General features: G+C 41.3%; 2 protein-coding genes across 2 annotated transcripts in view; both read left to right on the top strand.

Annotated features, from left to right (window-relative positions):
- Positions 1-93: 93 nt before the first annotated feature.
- On the top strand, positions 94-11,538 carry DEPDC1 (DEP domain containing 1; the record flags this gene model as incomplete). Its single annotated transcript, XM_009873093.1, has 12 exons — positions 94-329; positions 600-865; positions 1,478-1,628; positions 2,350-2,468; positions 2,898-3,028; positions 3,304-3,351; positions 5,887-6,027; positions 6,515-7,393; positions 7,999-8,171; positions 9,057-9,233; positions 9,494-9,679; positions 11,398-11,538. Coding segments are annotated over 12 exons (2,648 nt in total), but the record flags the coding sequence as incomplete, so codon positions are not given.
- A 4,612-nt stretch (positions 11,539-16,150) lies between these two features.
- RPE65 (retinal pigment epithelium-specific protein 65kDa) overlaps positions 16,151-16,817 on the top strand; it is a 6,748-nt gene continuing 6,081 nt past the window's right edge. The window contains 1 exon segment of the mRNA XM_009873091.1: positions 16,151-16,161. Coding sequence (XP_009871393.1) covers positions 16,151-16,161 — 11 coding nt within the window.

Here is a 16,817-nt window from a genome sequence, read left to right as displayed (position 1 = left end):
GGCGGGAGGAGAGATGGCGCCCCCTTCCCCGCCCCAGCCCAGGGCCCCCTCTTGTCAGCCATTGACTGTCGGAACGTGGCCGCTCTGGGACAGGAGCGGATCCCCGCACCCGCCCTGTGCTGGTGGCCAGGCGGCGTGAGGCCCGGCAGAATACCCCCCCGGGGAGAGGAGGCCTGGTCCCTCCGGTGTGGCGCCTGGCGCTATGCGAGCAGGCGGGGGAAGGAGGGAAACGCCTCAAAAATCCCTCAGAAGCGGCGTTTCTGGGCCCTGGCGGCTGGGCCCGGCTCCTGCCTGAGGGCAGCGCCTCGGAGCTGACGGAAACGGCCCCGGTCAGTAAAACCCGTCACATTTGTGGAGCTCCAACCTTATTTTCAGTTGTGGAGGGATGAGATAAAAACCTACGTGAAACACTGATGCGTTTTTTAAATCTGAATTGTATCTTTTCGTCATCAAGGCTGCTACACACTGAGTATAACGGTCGGTATTTGTGCCTATTAATGTTCTTTCATATACTTATTATGGTAGTTTTAATTTATAGTTAAACCTGCCAGCTTTCAGGCTTTAATCTTGCATCCTCGTACGTTTTCTTTCCTGTGCAGTGGAATGAAGTCACGAGGTATTTCCGGGCGGGCATGCCTTTGAGAAAACACCGGCAGCATTTCAAAAAACACGGAAGCTGCTTTACTGCCTCCGAAGCTGTAGACTGGCTCCATGAAGTGTTAAGAGATAACAGTAACTTTGGTCCTGAAGTTACCAGGCAGCAGACTGTTCAGTTATTGAGAAAGTTCCTCAAGAATCACGTAATCGAGGACATAAAAGGGAGATGGGGATCTGAAAGTTTAGAAGACAATGGTGCGCTATACAGGTACTGAAGTGAAGATCAGAGCTCTTCAGGTTTATTTAAAAAAATCGTAATGCTCAGATTCTCTCGAGTTGAGCATTTGGGTTAAAAATTAACTATTAGCACCATTTTATTTACCATTTCACTTTGCTCTGACTTGCAGTATAGACCATGTGTCCTGTATGCTGAGGGCTGCTTCCATTCTTCTGTCTTATTCATGTTTTTCACGAATGTGTGCTACAGTCAAGTGCTTTGGAGGGGAGCCAAGGAGAATTTCTTGTAGTAGCTCCATGCTGTGCTACTAGTCCTGTGTTTATGTCTCTTGTACATTTTACATAAAGGTTAAGTGAGAAACAGGCTTTCCTGAGTTCTTAAGGCATTAATGGCCCTCACTTCTCAAATTCTGCACTCTGTGTTGTATAAATATCAGAGTACCTTCAGCTTGACTTTGGAATCAGGAAAAGTAGCCCAAATCTAATTTATGGTGTGATAATGTTAAACAGTATTCTAAAGAGAAAATGTCCGCATTTTTTTCATACTTTCCTGAATTGTTTTGGAATATTTTGGAATCACACTAATAGGGTATGGTTTGGGTTAGACAATTCTAAATGTATTTAACATCTCTTGTTCATACAGGTTTCCTTCAACATCTCCAGTTAAACCTCTACCAAGCTCACCTTCACCAAAAGAGAACTTGGAAAACTTCTCTAGAGACAAAGACAGACTTCCTAAACTGCTACATTTATCCAGGAGACCTTTTAAAAAACATGAATTACTACAGTCTCTGGTAATGACTTATGTTTCTTACATAACTGTAGGTGCCATGTAATTTCTTTATTCTTAAAAAAACCCCACACCCTAGAAGTAATTATCTTTTAGTGACAGTGTTTTGTTGTGTCATCTTCCCTCCTAGCTGAAAAAATGAACATGTAGGTTCTTACTGACAGTGAAATAGAACATTTATATAGGTGTAATGGAAAGATGCAACTGTAGCTTACAATGAAGTGTCTTTGTGACGTGCTGTTTCCCTTCTTGCATGTACAAAAAGAAATTTTATTAAATAGCCCATAAATATTCAAGCACAACTAACATGGCATTTTTTAAATGCTGTCAGCAAGTGAAAGGATTATCCATTTGACAGAAGTATGCTCTCAAACCTGTAAGAAGCTGTTTTCTAAACTTCATAAAGGCAGCAGGTTTGTTGGGAAGGGACATGGGGATGGGCAAAATGTTAACGCAGCTGTGTTACTGAAGCAGAAAGAAAGGTCGTTTGACTGCCCCTCTCCATTAGGTCTTTACTCATAGTGTCCTTTTTTGCTTTTTGCATGGGTGTACTTCTGTTTAAGTGCTGAGACTATTAAGGCTGCTCCCTGGGTCGTGTTTTGGAATTTTACATTCTGCAGAATGCCCTCTACTTTTGAAAACAATTTCTACTTAATTTTGAATTGAGAGGCAAATTCTACTTAATTTTGAATTGAGGTCTTATGGTATAAACCACTCATTTCCAGGAAAATTTAGAGAAGGCAAACTCAGGTATAATAAAGCAAAACAAAGAAGACACGCTGCATGGGAATGAAATAAGCCAGGAATATGTGCAAGAAACCTGGAGAAATATCATTCTAATACAGTAAGTAATACAGTGTGAAAAGCACTCGGTTGTATATGTGCTTTGGGTAGATAATGGCTCGATCATGCTCTTGGCTTGCAAATTGTTTTGAAATTTTTAAAATTATGTTTTAAGTTGAATAATTTTGAGCTATTGTTTACATACACTTTTTAATGTATTTATTAAATTGATTTGTTGCATGTAAGAAATTTATTGAAATTGATTATTGCCAGTGTTGAAGTATGTTCCCAGTACCATAGATGCGCTTCCTTAGTGATTTTTTTTTTTATATATATTTGTCCCAGGAAAAAGTATGTCCTCAGATTGCCCCTCTGGAAGTAAGAATTTATTAAACAGCAAACTAGTTGGGGTTTGAGTAGGTATAGAAGGAAGTTGTGTCCATGCAATACTAGCAAACCTTTTAGACATCTGCTCTCTTCCTCCCCACAGCTTGCAAACCATTTTAGGCCTCCCATCTTTGGAAGAAGTTTTGCAGCCAAAGCAGATAGTTCCCGAGTATGTCATGTACAATATGACTAACACAAGCAAACACGGTGTTGTTATTTTGCAGAACAAATCAGGTACTTTTTTTTTTTCCAGTCTTATTTAAAGATTCTGTATTGTGCAGTTGCAACAAACAGCAAATAATTACATTGTTTCATGGTCTATCTTTTATACTTTTTTCCCTGAACTAGAGTTCAGTGTATTTGTCTAGAAGGTCTTTCCAGTGTATTGCATTCCCTTCTAAGGGGAAAAATCATCTAAAATTTTATCTTTTATATTCATTACATGTGTGACATTATTTGTATTAGTAACCAGGTTGAGTATAAATAATGTACTTGTTTGTGTATTTTAGAAGACCTCCCTCACTGGGTGTTGTCAGCTATGAAATGCCTCGCATACTGTAAGTCATTGAACAGCTTTTGTGTTCCAGAAACCTATTTTGAGTTAAGAGTGAAACATACTTGCACATTAAGATTAAGGGTGGTGTGTTGTTTTGGAAATTTGAATAATCTAAGTACCTTGGTATGTTGAGAAGCAATGAAAGCAATCTGTATGAAGTTACTGCACAGAAATGTAAACTCTTAAGAGTTAACATGTGTTAAAGATGATGTATTTCAGGTAACCAGGAGAACAGTCCTTTAGTAGTCTGGTTACCCGGCTTTTAGGCTGCATAACTTGATTGTGCATATGAATTTTTGGCAATTTGAGGAGGTTAAATTAGCAGAAGAGGAGTTTCAGTGTTTCATCGTCTGTGTGCCTAGAGTCAGTCTGCACACATTCCTTGTTTTGATAATAACATGAAATATTCAGCAGCAAAACTAAAAGTGATTCCTTCTGTCTTTATTTTGTGTATTTGCTTAAATATAAAATTTAGAAATGCAGGATGTTAGACCCTGAACTTAAGAAAAGAATCAGTTACCTAAGGCATCGGTGTTACATGTACTTGAGCAGCTGCCTTGGAATTCCTGGGGAAGTATTTGCTGTGGACTAATACAATTAACACAGGCTTTCACACGCTGATGGGGGGTGGGAAGTATTCTCACAGTGAACCTAATAAAGTTCACTTTCTAATGGCTTGGTCTGATGTGGATTCTCTTGCTAATAGAGGAGTGGTTTTGTTCTTCAGCATGTAGTGCAGCAGACCTGTGTGGTGCTAATAGTCTTTGTCCTTTACAGTGCCATTGATTTTCATGAAACTTCACAGAAATCCGTCTTTGAGGCTTTCTTTGTCAGATGGGTTTGAAATCGTGCTACAAGCACATGCACATCACAGTTATGCAAGCCCTGCATCTTTATGAAGCAAGCTTTGAAAAGATTCTGGAGAAGCAGAGGGCAATTAAATGGACTTTTTTTTTTTATTATTACTATTCAAAACTGCCTCCTTAATTGACTAACAGCATGGTGGAGTTAGATGAGTGCCTCTCCAACAAAATCAGAGATGATGAGCTCTTTTCATACATGTTTATAGGCAGTTTAACTCTTGCCCCCATTCCCAGCAATCCACTTCATTAGCTCCCCTCACAGCTGTTCCAGCTGTAACATGGTTGAATGTGTTGATATATCTACATGTAGCTCCAGCTGCTCGGTGGAGTTGTTGTCCAGTCTCTCCAGGGTTAATGTGGCTTCAGAAGTTCAATTTGCAGCATGTGCTTTTGTGAAAGTGACTTTTTCTCTTCAACATGACTTTCTCTTCAACTGCATTCCCAGATACTGAGAGCCTCTTGCATAAAGAGCACTATTAGGAAAAGCAGGACAGGGAACAACTTGGTGAGGGGATTTCAGTTGAAGTAGAAAGTGTAGCTGAGCACTGGTCTTTGAGTGTTTCAGTACCTTGATCCACACATCAGTTCTGTGAACTAACAGATCTTTGTGTTTATGAAACGAAAACTGCAAGTAACTTTTCTATTCTTTTGAATTCTCAATTTCTAATCGAAGTGAATTAGCTCAAGCAGAGGTTTTATCTCTGTATCTGCTAGCTTTACTGTAAGCAAACAATTAAGGTGGTTGTTACTTCGCACAGTGAAAACTAACATTACTTAGGCTGGCAGAAGGAATACTGCTTTACTATATTTTTAGTGTGTGTCGTGATGTGATTATAAAATTTAATCATATCAAAAGGTAAATTTTCCCTGATTCTATATTTAATCAAAGCTGCCATCTCCTAGATCATTAGAATTGGCTTTATAAGGTAGCTTATTTAATTTGTGGGAGTTCCTTGGAATATTGTAACATTAGAGTTAAAAGATCTACACAATATCAGATTTCAGGACACATTTGATTATTTTTTTTCTTATCGGTAACAACATAATCAAGATTTATTAATCAGTTCTCTTAGGTTATTTGATTATTTGTCTGCCTGCTTGTGAAGGAAAGATCCACCACAGCAGTAGCGCAGTGAACAAACTTTTCTCTGGTGAACCCTCTGAACAGAGGAGTTGAAAAGAGGAGGTGCCCACAGAGGAAGACAGTGCCCAGCTCTGGCCTGTGTGAGAAGAAACATGGATCTGTTGGGTTCTCGGCACGTTCCTTGAAGTTGGTCACGGCATGAACTCCTTGGTCTGGGTGCTAGAGCTCCCGATGGGACAGCTGGGGTTCCTGTAGTTTGGATGTGAAAGGAAATTACCGAGTTCAGTGTTATTTTGCTGAGGAACCTATAAAGGGCATAAATGAGTTTTCATTTATTTTCGTGGTGTGGAATAGCACATTGAAGCTGAGCACAGCTCCTCAGCAGCTATATAGAATATTTCGTACTGATTTTTCTTATAAGTGGTACGGTGCTGAACTAAATGAAATATTTATATATTGCTGACTCAATTCCTTTCTTGTGAAACAGTTGTTCCCAGAAGAACAAACTTAGTTTGATTTATTTTTTTTTAAATAGTGGAATTGTAAGAGTAAATACTTTGGTGAATTTTCTCTTTTTGCCTCTTTTTAGGGCCTAGAAATAATGACATGAGCCAACCAACTTACAGTGGGTTTGAACGGGATGTATTCAGAACGGTTGCTGATTACTTTCTCAATCTCCCTGAACCATTACTTACTTTTGAATACTATGAACTTTTTATTAATATTTTAGGTATGTATGAACTTAGAAATAACCAGTGCCAGCTATAAGTTTATACCAACTGGGGAACAAATTTGTAATTCAAAGCAGATCTTGACCCCATAATCCCTGTGGCAGCTTCAATCTGAGGAAAGTCATCAATCCGATCATTCTGTGTTACAATGTTAATTGAAGTGTGCTTCTGTCTCGTTATGTTCTATAAATTGCTGTCTGAGCTAACATTCTAAATATGTGATAACCATAACTTGAAAACGGGCACTTGTTCCTGTCTGTTCCTCACTATTGCAGCGTCTTAACTTCCTTTTTTCTTGCATGTTGGTTACAATTATCTTGCTAGATTGCTTTTGGACTAAGCTAAATTTTTTCTTAGGTTTTACTAACAGTCAACTATAAATTAGTGTCTTATGTGTTATCTTCTCTGTTCGGTTAGCGGCTTTCTGTCTGAACTTGTTCATTTTCATACCACTTGCATCTTAACTTATATTTCATTTCCTGATAGTTATGTGTGGCTACATCACAATTCCAGATAGATGCAGTGGAAAACATTCTGTCGAGGATGAGAAATGTGTCCCACAACCTTCAAAAATTCTTCATTTGAACTCTTTCAAGTCAACTGAGTGTCTTCTTCTAAGCCTACTTCGCAAAGAGCCCAATGAAAAAAAGACAAAATCTGAAGCTTCCAGGAAGTCCTTTGCAGAAGAGCTAACTGTTCAAAAACAACATGCAAAGAAATTGCAGCAATATAAACTAAGGTGTAAGCAAGGCAGTGCTCTTAATCTAATAGGAGGAAGTTGTCAAAATCTTTCAGGTTTCAGGAATGAGCAAGATCCACCTCGAACATTTAGGACAAGGTGTTACTCTCTGGAAAAAGTTGGAGATGCTGCTTCAAGCGCGTATCATAAAGAGGAGTTTGATTCCCTCAGACAAAGAGACGTGAACACCATCCTGGGCAGAAGAAGTGGAAAACAATTGCTGCCATGTGAACATAAATCTAATTCTGTATTGGAGCTTGATTTTGATAACACATGTCAAAATCAACCCCAGGGGATCAGGAGAGCGTCTGCCTCAACTCTTCAGGGTACAGACCTACTTAATGAAAATCAGGGATTAGAGCAGATGTGTGGCTCTCGGAGTTTACTTGGCAAGATGAACTCCAAAAGTTGCTCTAGCGTTAATATACCAGTTGCTGAAATCACAGTAAAGCCGACGCCTCGACGTTGTGTGCAAGGAAAACCAAATACCTCTGGTGTGGCTTCTGCAGCGGGCAGCAGGACTGAGGTTTCTGACATCGCCATCAAAAAGAGACTCTGCAGAAGTACCACAGAACTCTCAGAATGCTCTTTCACTCACTCCTCTTGTATGTTGACTGGCACGCAAAGTAAGATGGCTTTCTAAAGCATGTTGTATTGGCTTGATGTATTGACTAACTAATCTCTGCTTCTGTAATCTTTGGCACTGTTGCTAGGGTTTTGGGTACATGTATAACACGATCAGTGGTGGGTTTTCTTAAAGAAGAAAAATCTGGTTACTAAATTGCACTGTTTAAATGTCGCCCTTTGTGCTTCTGCTAACAAGCAGTAGCATGTCGTGTCTTTGGAGTCTCAAACTTGATGTGTCAGTAATTCACCTTCCTGTTCTGGTAAGTAGTGAGTACTCCTGACCTAGACACTGGCTTAAGGGTTGCCTTACCCTGGGAATTTGCACAGCCCTGCCTGTTGGAGAGGTCTTTCTGGTCTTTGAAAGCCATTTTCTGGAAATACTTCTGGGAATAGAGTCAGTGTCATTTCCCAATTTTGTTATGGTCTTAACTGTACTACCAGCTACCATAAAGAAGCATCTTGAAGAAGACCACACCAAGAAAGGCCATGTAACATTATCTACTGTGTTATAGCCAATTTCTACAAAATGTAGATTATCATCACTGAAAAAAACCTGAATTTCTAGCACTGAAAGATATCCTGAGACTTTACACTTCATTTGCAGATCTCCTTCAGCCTCATTTAGAAAGAATTGCTGTTGAAGCACTACAGATATGTTGCTTGTTGCTTCCACCCCCAAATCGTAGAAGGATTCAGCTCCTAATGCGTATGATCTCTCGAATCAGTGAAAATGTTGATATGCCACGGCTGCACGATACAATGGGCACGCGGTCTTTGGTAAGAGAATTTTGAGCATGATCTGTCTTTTTAAAAACATCTCCAAAGTATTTACAAAAATCTGGCTTTGAAACAAGCACTTTGTTGTCTCCATCCTAAAATATTTCAACTATTGGTGTTGCTTTTGTTTCCTGTGGGAGGAGAAGGGAAATAATTTCTTAAAAGAATGCAAATAGTTGTTTAATCTGATTTCTCACCCAACTGCCACTTGTTGGCAAAGTTTCTGTAGAAAACCTTTCTTGGGCTAAGCGTTTGTGTGTGTGAAGTTAGGACAAAAACAGTTCTGAAGAAGCAAGCTGCCTGCCTGGTGAGTTTAAAGACTAGCTTCGAGGTCTGAATTCAAGCTTTTGCTGGAGCAACTTGAGATTTTTGTCAGACAAGATTAGGTAAAACAACAAAGTACTAACACGTGCTCATTTATGATAAGCCTGCTAAAGCTGGATATATAAAAGCTGTAAAAGTGTTTTTTAAAGCTGTTTTTAAACTGGACCTTGGTGTGCATTAGATCTTGGTTAGGATGGCTCTGGAGTTTTTTTTGTTTGGGGGAGTTTTGTGGGGTTTTGTATCTCCTTTGTCTCAAGATGGCTAACTGAACATGTATGCTTATCTGCAGAGGAAAGCTTTCTCTTATTACATGTTTAAAATATGTATTTCTTGTATGAAAGCACTGTTGAAGTTGTTTTTAAAAGTACAAGTCTAATGTTGAAGTTACTTTATTTCAGACCCGGAGAAAATTGTAATCAATTTTCCTTCTCTCTTGCCCAGTGGTGCAGGCAAGAGAGGTGGCAAAAGTTGATGCTGGAGAATTTGCTGTGCCACTGTGTAGACTGGTAAAAAGGCAAATTCCACAACTGCACGTACTAATGACCTGCTAAACACTTGCAGATGATACAGACCTTTTCTCGGTGCGTGCTGTGCTGTGCAGAAGAAGTAGATCTTGATGAGCTCCTTTCGATGCGATTAGTTTCATTTCTGATGGACCATCAGCAAGAAATATTTAAAGTCCCCACTTACCTGCAGGTTGCGGTGCGAGATCACCTAGAGCACGTGAGGATGGCCCAGGTTGGTGGCACACGAGAAGTTTATTTGCTAATTGCAGAGTATTTGTTAAATCTGAAGGTGGGATGGGAGAATGCAAATAAACCCACTATATTTTGAATGCAAACTTCTATTAATCTGTTGGTGCAGTCATAGGTATTAGCTACGTTCCAACATTTTGCACCTTGTCATGTCACTGTAAGTTCCTGTGCCTGGGTGTTTGTCTGAAATAGTGCATAATTGTTTGAGTATATGCAGACACCTCTTCTTCAACTCTGCTGCAGTGCAAATATCCAAAGGAAGAAATCTCTGCCATATTGCCAACGTACTCGTACTGCAAACAAATAACTCCTGAGGAGTTTGAAGAGCAGAAGGTTTCTACCTCTCAGGCTGCAGTAGCAGAGCTCTTGGAGAACATTATCAAAGATAAAAGCTTGTCTGTGAAAGACAAAAAGAAAAAGTTAAAACAGGTAAGCAAGCAACTTGGTGGATATTTAATCTACTTCTGAAAACACCTTTGTATGGGAATTATCTTGGTCACTAGAGCCTGATACAGAGCAAGGGAGGGCTGTGTAGAGAGATGCTTGATTTGTAGAAGGAGCTGCTGAGTGTTATTTGATTGGGTGTTCTGACTGGGATTTTAAAGACTGTCTAATACAACATTTGATACTGCCAGTGGTGTTCACACAGCTGTTTAAAAAAACAGGATAAAATTATTGTGAGATACTGCTTTCTGTAAAATATGTGATAGAATTCTAGTATGCCTTCTTGTGGCACACTGCCCAGACAAATTAAAATGCTATAGATTGGCTTAAACCTAATAGCAATAAGAGCAGTAGTTTTGGAGGTTCTTTTTTTATTGTTTGGGTGGGGGTGGTGGTTACTTTTGGCTTGAAGAGGTCAAGCTCTGTCTGTTGACAGTTCTGAAATATTCTTTCCTGTGGACTTAGCTTTCTGTTTTGCAACATATATCGCTCAAGATTATCTGGCACTTCTATGGCCTACTAACGTATTGCCTAATACTGACACTAAAATAGAGCAGTTCTGGTGGGATTTAATACTGGAGGGTTTTTTTCTTTTTTCAAAAAAGCTTTGGCAAGTATTTCTGACCGATTGAATAGTATTGTACTTGTCCTAGAATCTCCTAAGTGAGTCTTGTGACTCAAATTTGAAAAAGCAGCTTTTCAGAGCAAGCACATTTCTTTCTCTTTGGTGTACCTCCCCCAGCTTCTGCAGCCCTGACTTTCATGTGTTGTGAAAACTTTCTGGTCTTGTAAAAGAGAAAGCTGGACTTCTGTTCACTAACAGAAGTCTCTGTTAAAGAAGAGTAGTTACTTAACAGTCGATTTAAAACTTGGAGTAAGTAAGCAGTAACACAGCAGCACTTCAAGCAGGTGAAGTGGGGAGGAAGGAAATAAAATCTAAATCCTGAAATAGGAGAACTTGAAGCACACACTGAAATTTTTGGTGAGTTCCCACCAAACTCCAGAAGCAGGTTGTGCTGTGAGGGCCACCTGTTAGCAAAGTTTACTTTTAAAATTTTCAGAGCTATATTGTTACAGTCTTGCCATTTGTGCTGGGAGAACTAGTGGTGTGAGAAATCAATTTCTTGCAGCAACTATTCAGTTTTGATACTTTGAATTGGGGAAAGCCAAATACCTGGCACTTGGAGTCCTGTAGACAGAGTGCTCAGGGATGTGGCTTATTTGAGGATTTACCAGTGCTAGGTTAATGGTTTGACTCAATCTTAGATGTCTTTCCCTGTCTGGGCAATTCTGTGACTCTAGAGGGTTAGGTCTGACTTCTCTCGCCACCAAAGATGACAAATGGTGTCAGTCTCCGTAGGCTGAATCCATCAGCAGAAACCTTTGCCTGATGCATAGCTGTTTGTACTGTTGTTCCTTCCTGAGGTCTTGCAAAGGAAACGAGCAAAATGTCAAAAACATGACTCTGAAGCCAGATATTTTTGCTTAATTGTACATCTGCAGGAACTGAAAAACAACTCCCTTGGTTAAGCAGTCAGCTTTCCCGAGAGAACACCTTCAAAACGTGCTGAATCTTAACTTCCAGTTACATAAAACACAAGCACAAAGGGCTGCAGCTTGTCAAGTGTTGCAGCAGAGTTACGTTACGTGCTGATGGCCCTGCTCATCTTCATCCTGATATTCTGTTTATTATTCTTTCCTAGTTTCAGAAGGAATACCCTCTAATCTACCAGAACAGATTTCCAACTACAGAAAATGAAGCCATGCTACTGGAGAACAAACCTACCATCAAACAACCAATGCTTAGCTTGAGAAAACCAAGATTTCGTAGCCTAAGATATTAATTTTACCACACTTCAGCTGCTTATTTACTCGATGGATGTCTGTAGGGATGATTTACCAAAGGGCACTTACTGCAGAAATTTGATGGCTGCGTGTGTCGAAGGAAGAAATGTTTACATGGACACTGTGTTGAAAAGTGCCAAAATAACTTTTTTGTGTGTGTGTAGATAATTCTTGAATGACTGCTACAAGAGAAATATTTATCTGTTTACAAATTATTGCAATATATTGTGCTCAGTAAAAGAAATGTGAACGTAAGTATGAAGCTACTAGTAACCAAAAACTTAGATGTGGGAAACTAATGATATGCATATTGTAACTCTTTAAATGTATGTTGTGAATAAGTGCCTTCTTTGCATTCTCAAAATATTTGTCTTTAAACAAAATTATGTTCTTTGAGTTTGGGACTAATTTAAAAGTTGGTTCTGTTGTTTCCAAGGGAGCTAGAAATTCACCATAAATAAATGATTATCTGACTCTGTAAAATACTATTTTTTTCCTCTCATCTGTAAAATTCACATAAGGTTTTTATGTTTTTCTTTTATTATTTATACTAAAAGTCTTTTGGTATATTTCTGACACTTTGGAAGACTTATTTTGGCTCTATTGGTATGCTTCTCAAAATAATACAAGTGATGGATGATGTGTGAAGTGATAACAAATTGAGGCAGAATACTCCACATTTCCTGGTATTCCTTCTGGAGTTAGGGATTTGCTTAGTAATTCTGTTGGGGCCAAGGCTTCCCCACGAGAGTGTAAATCTGCCCAAGTAATTCTGTGAGAGAGTTTTCATGAAGTGCATCTCAGCTTAATTTTTAGACAGACGTGCTCCAGGCAAAAAGCTGAAACGTCACCAGCCGTGAATGCTGTTGGTGTTTGGTGATGGGCTTGGTGTTTGCATCCATCAGAAACAGAAGCCTGAAATCCCTTTGCTTGTTTTCCCAAAGAAACACCACAAAGGTAAAGCCTGGGTGCTCAAGGGAATTTTAAATGAGATTTAATGGGGGGAGAAATCCCTTTCCTCTTACCAGGGTGTAGCCATGTATGTGTGTGGCAGGTTTTGGAATGTTCGCTGTCGTCCTCGTGCCGTGCCTGAGCTTCCTAGGCTGGGCTGTGACACGTGTCCAAGCCGTGATGCGCAGGAGGGCTTCTCACTGCCTTGGACTTTCATGCTGCCCGTGGGTTAAAGGTTTCTTTAAGCTCGTCCCATCACAATCCATGCCTTGTTATACACTGAAGCAGTTCTGTGTTTGAAATTGGTTTATGTTGTGAGGAGTTTGGCTCCATGTAAGGCTTCAGTTGTAATATTGCTTCTAGATAAGTCTTGAGATCTTTCTGCTGCTTCTGGCTGTATTTGCAGCAGGAGGGAAGGGGTGCGCTGCCAGCGTTGGGCTGCAGAAGAAGGTACATTTGAAGTCCCTCTTGGTCTTCATTTGGGGACCGGATTTCTGTTATTAAGCAGTTTTGAGCTTTATGGAATTGGGTATTTTATAGATGAGTGCTTTTTCTTGACGTGAGCTCTTTGAGCTCTTCTGCTCGTCTGTTACCTAGTTTGGTTATCATGCACACTCCTTGTGTGTCCCTCTGGCTTTGACGTGTCTTGCTTATTCTTAAGAAACTGAATTTTTGCTGTGCCTGCAAGTGCAGACTCTTACAGGAATTGTCATAAAACCAGTCACCAAAACTTAAAAAATCAAGCAAATCTCAACTACTCATCTCTTTACGTGGTTTGGCTTTTTTTGCGTCTCGTGGGAAAACTCCCTTATGGTCTTGTACTGGTTTACGTGCTGTATCGGGCACCTTTGTGTTGGGAATGAGACCCTTGGCTGAGGATTGTGACTTTTATATTTCACATCTCGGTACGTAACTGTGACGGTCTGAACTATGAGACTGCGCTTCAGCTCTCTCAGCTTCTCTCCCTGGAAAAATGAGGCAAATCCACCCTTCTCTTCTTCATCTTATATTTAATAGTGTACACACTAGTACATACACACATGTGTGTGTGTATATAGTGTGGAAATCCACTTTCTGCTACCTGGGTTAAAGCTGGCACAGCACATATTTTGCAATATGTAATGGTGCTTTTTTTTCCTGCTGAGGAGGAAGGCTTTGTGACAGACAAACCCATGAGCCCAGTTTTAGCCTGTATTAGTAACACTTTGATGTCCTGTAGGTAACTTTTACACCTGCATAGCAGGTGGCAGATGTTCCTCCTCTGTAACGCCTGAAGTCATCTGCTTTTTGAAATCCAGTACCTGCCTGCCCTTGCTTCTCGTTGTTCCCAACCTGTGAAGTGTTGCGTAAATGCTTTATTTATTTATGTGTTCCAGTTAAGCAACTAATTAGGCGAGAAGCTCGCATTTCTTGGGATTTAGCTTTCAAAGGCCTGCCCTCATTATTCAGTTCTTGATCCATGTTATTTAATGTTCCTTGTAAGACTTTGACAGAACTTAACAAAAATGTGAATAAATAAACAAATTGCCTAGCTATGGGACAATTAAAACATTCCAAAGGAACAACAGCTACGAATTTAAACTTCATTTAAACCTTTGAGCTATCATTTGCTCCAGTGAAATCTTCTACTGGAAGCCTTCTATTTTATTTTTTTTCCTGCTGCTGCTTGTGCTTAGCAGTGCTACTTAGTGCCAATAACAACTTTTTCATTGTGTGAGTCGTAAGGAAGATCAGTGTTATCACACGTTGGTAGGTGCTGTGCTGTCTTAGGCTGTTCTTGGTGTTGGTGTCAAACCATTAGTGGCCTAGTCGGCTTCCTCGGAGCCCCATCCAGCCTGACCTCGAACATTTCTAGGAATGGGACCTCTGTCACCTCTCTGGGCAACCTGTGCCAAGGTGTCACCACCCTTGCTGTAAAAAACACCTTCTTTAAATTCAATCTGATTTAGTCCAAACTAATAGGCCTGGGAAGAGCCTGACACTGTGCCATCACTGATCAGGACACTGCTTTGAGTCTTTAGCCTGGGGTTAATTAAATTCTCTGTGTTATTCGTGCCTTGAATTTGCACTGTAGTTTACATTGGATATATTTATTGCTAGGATGCTGTTGCAGAGAAATTGCCATTTAATGGTTGTTTAATACAAAGGGTTAATGGGAAACTTCAGTCCAAGAGCTCATGAAGACTCAAGTGGGAATCTTGTTTCTCGGTCAGAAGCTTTAAACGAAGCCTCACTCCAGAAAGAAACACTCTTGTCTTGTAAAGAGGAAGTGAACAGAGGAAGCACAGAAAGGAGCCGGCCTTTCACTTACTCGTGCTAGCAGCAGGTCAGACACGGGGGCTGTTTAATGTCTCGTTTCTCTCTTTCCACCACGGTTCTGATCACCAGAGCCCAGCTTCTCGTTGTACGGGAAGAGTGCCCAAAGCTCCGTGGTATTATGAAACATCTTCATCCTGCCCGTGAGGGGGAGAGCAGTAATCTTTCTAATCTCATTAACCTTTGAAATTACTCTTTACAGCCCTGTTGCTTCCACAAACCTCTGCTCCTGCTAGAGATGATTTCTTAAAGTGATCTTTGGCCCAGCTCTGGGGCTGGCTGTGCTGCCTGTAAAACAAACAGCTGTGGAGTTTGAGGTTTTTTTGAGCATAAAAATACTGATTCATGTGCACTAAGTCGCAAACGATCTGCCTTACACAGCAACGGGAGGTGCTGACATGTGCCACTGTACTGAAACACTAAATAAAAGCGGGAGGAGCGATGGCTGGGAGCAGATGTTGATGGGCAGCGATGGGAAGAGCTGCCATGACGGATGATGCTGCTCCCTGAGTCTTTCTTGGCTGGTAGGTAGAGTTTTTGTCTTGCTGTGCTTGTACCAACTTGCTGAAGCTTGCAGAGATGGTCTTTTGCAGAAGCCCAGATGGACGAAAAAGCTGGTGGCTGATGTGTACAGGAGGTAGGAATTGTGGAATCATTTGAATTGGAAAAGGTCATCGAGTCCAACTGCTGACCCAGCGCTGCCAGGCCCACCCCTGACCCGTGTCCCTGAGCACCACATCTCCACGGCTTTTAAATCCCTCCAGAGATGGGGACTCCACCCCTGCCCTGGGCAGCCTGTGCCAGGGCTGGACAACCTTTCCGTGAAGAAATGTTTGCTGATGTCCAATCTAAACCTTCCCTGGAGCAACTTAAGCCCGTTTCCTCTTGTCCTATCACTTGTTATGTGGGAGAAGAGACCGTGTTGGAGCCAGGAAGGTTTCCCTACGATGCAGAGATGGTGAAGAGCTGAGGGCCTGGGCCAAGTGCCTGGTGCAGCTCCAGCACGCTCAGCTTCATGCCCTTTGGGTCTCTTTCTTTTTCCCTTTTCTTTTTTTTTTTTTTTTTTGTTTTTTTTTCTTCCCTCTTTGTAATCACTTTTGCTCAGGAAGAATTTAGGTCTCAGAAAAACATTCAAAGCCCTTTTTTGTGTGGCAAGAGGCAAAACAAAAATCTCTCAAAGCCCTGGGAGGATTTCTGTGGTGAAAGCCCACTCTGTTCCCAGCGTGCGCTGGCTGACAGGGGCGGATTCAGGCACGGGGCTCCCCTCGCTGATGCTTGGAGCCCCATAAATACCCAGCGCAGGGGCCCAGAGGTGTGCCGGGATTCCTGAGGCTCAGGGTGAAAATGTACAGCCAGTGAGTATCCCCACTTTCCTTTCTAGGAGCAATTCCCTGTTGGCTGTCGTGGTTCAGCATTGGCTGCGGGGTTACTGGGGGGCAGCGTGGTCCAGGAGGTTCTCTGTTGCTGGTGCACCCCGTGCTGAGATGTGATTCTGGGCTGGGGGGACAGACTCACCCCTGGGTATTGGAGGATGGTCGATGCTTTGGAGGGGAAGGACAGTGCTCCCTGGCCCCAGCCTGTGTCTGGTGTGTCCTCAGGGTCTCTGCAGTAGATGATGTTGGAATTAGATGACAGGAAAAAGTTCGTTACTGTGCAGGTGGCGAAACACCAGCACAGCTCACCCAGAGAGGTGGTGGAGGCTCCATCCATGGAAACGTTTAAGTTCAGGTTGGACAGGGCTCTGAGCAACCTGATGTAGTTAGAGATGTCCCTGCTCACTGCTGGGGGTTGGATTAGATGACCTGTAAAGGTTCCTTCCAGCCTAAACCAATCTATGATTCCAGCAATCATAGAATCATTAAGATTGGAAAAGATCTCTAAGATCATCAAGTCCAATCACCAACCCAATACTACCATGACTACAATTCTGAGCGCCACACTCAGGTACGCTTTGCTCAAAGTAAAAAAAAGGGGGTGAAATTATGCTTATCCAGGACCTGGGAGACCACAG

The sequence above is a fragment of the Apaloderma vittatum genome, unplaced genomic scaffold, assembly GCF_000703405.1.
Source record: "Apaloderma vittatum isolate BGI_N311 unplaced genomic scaffold, ASM70340v1 scaffold19647, whole genome shotgun sequence".
NCBI classification, from domain to species: Eukaryota; Metazoa; Chordata; class Aves; order Trogoniformes; family Trogonidae; genus Apaloderma; species Apaloderma vittatum.
This window is presented reverse-complemented; position numbering and strand designations above follow the sequence as displayed.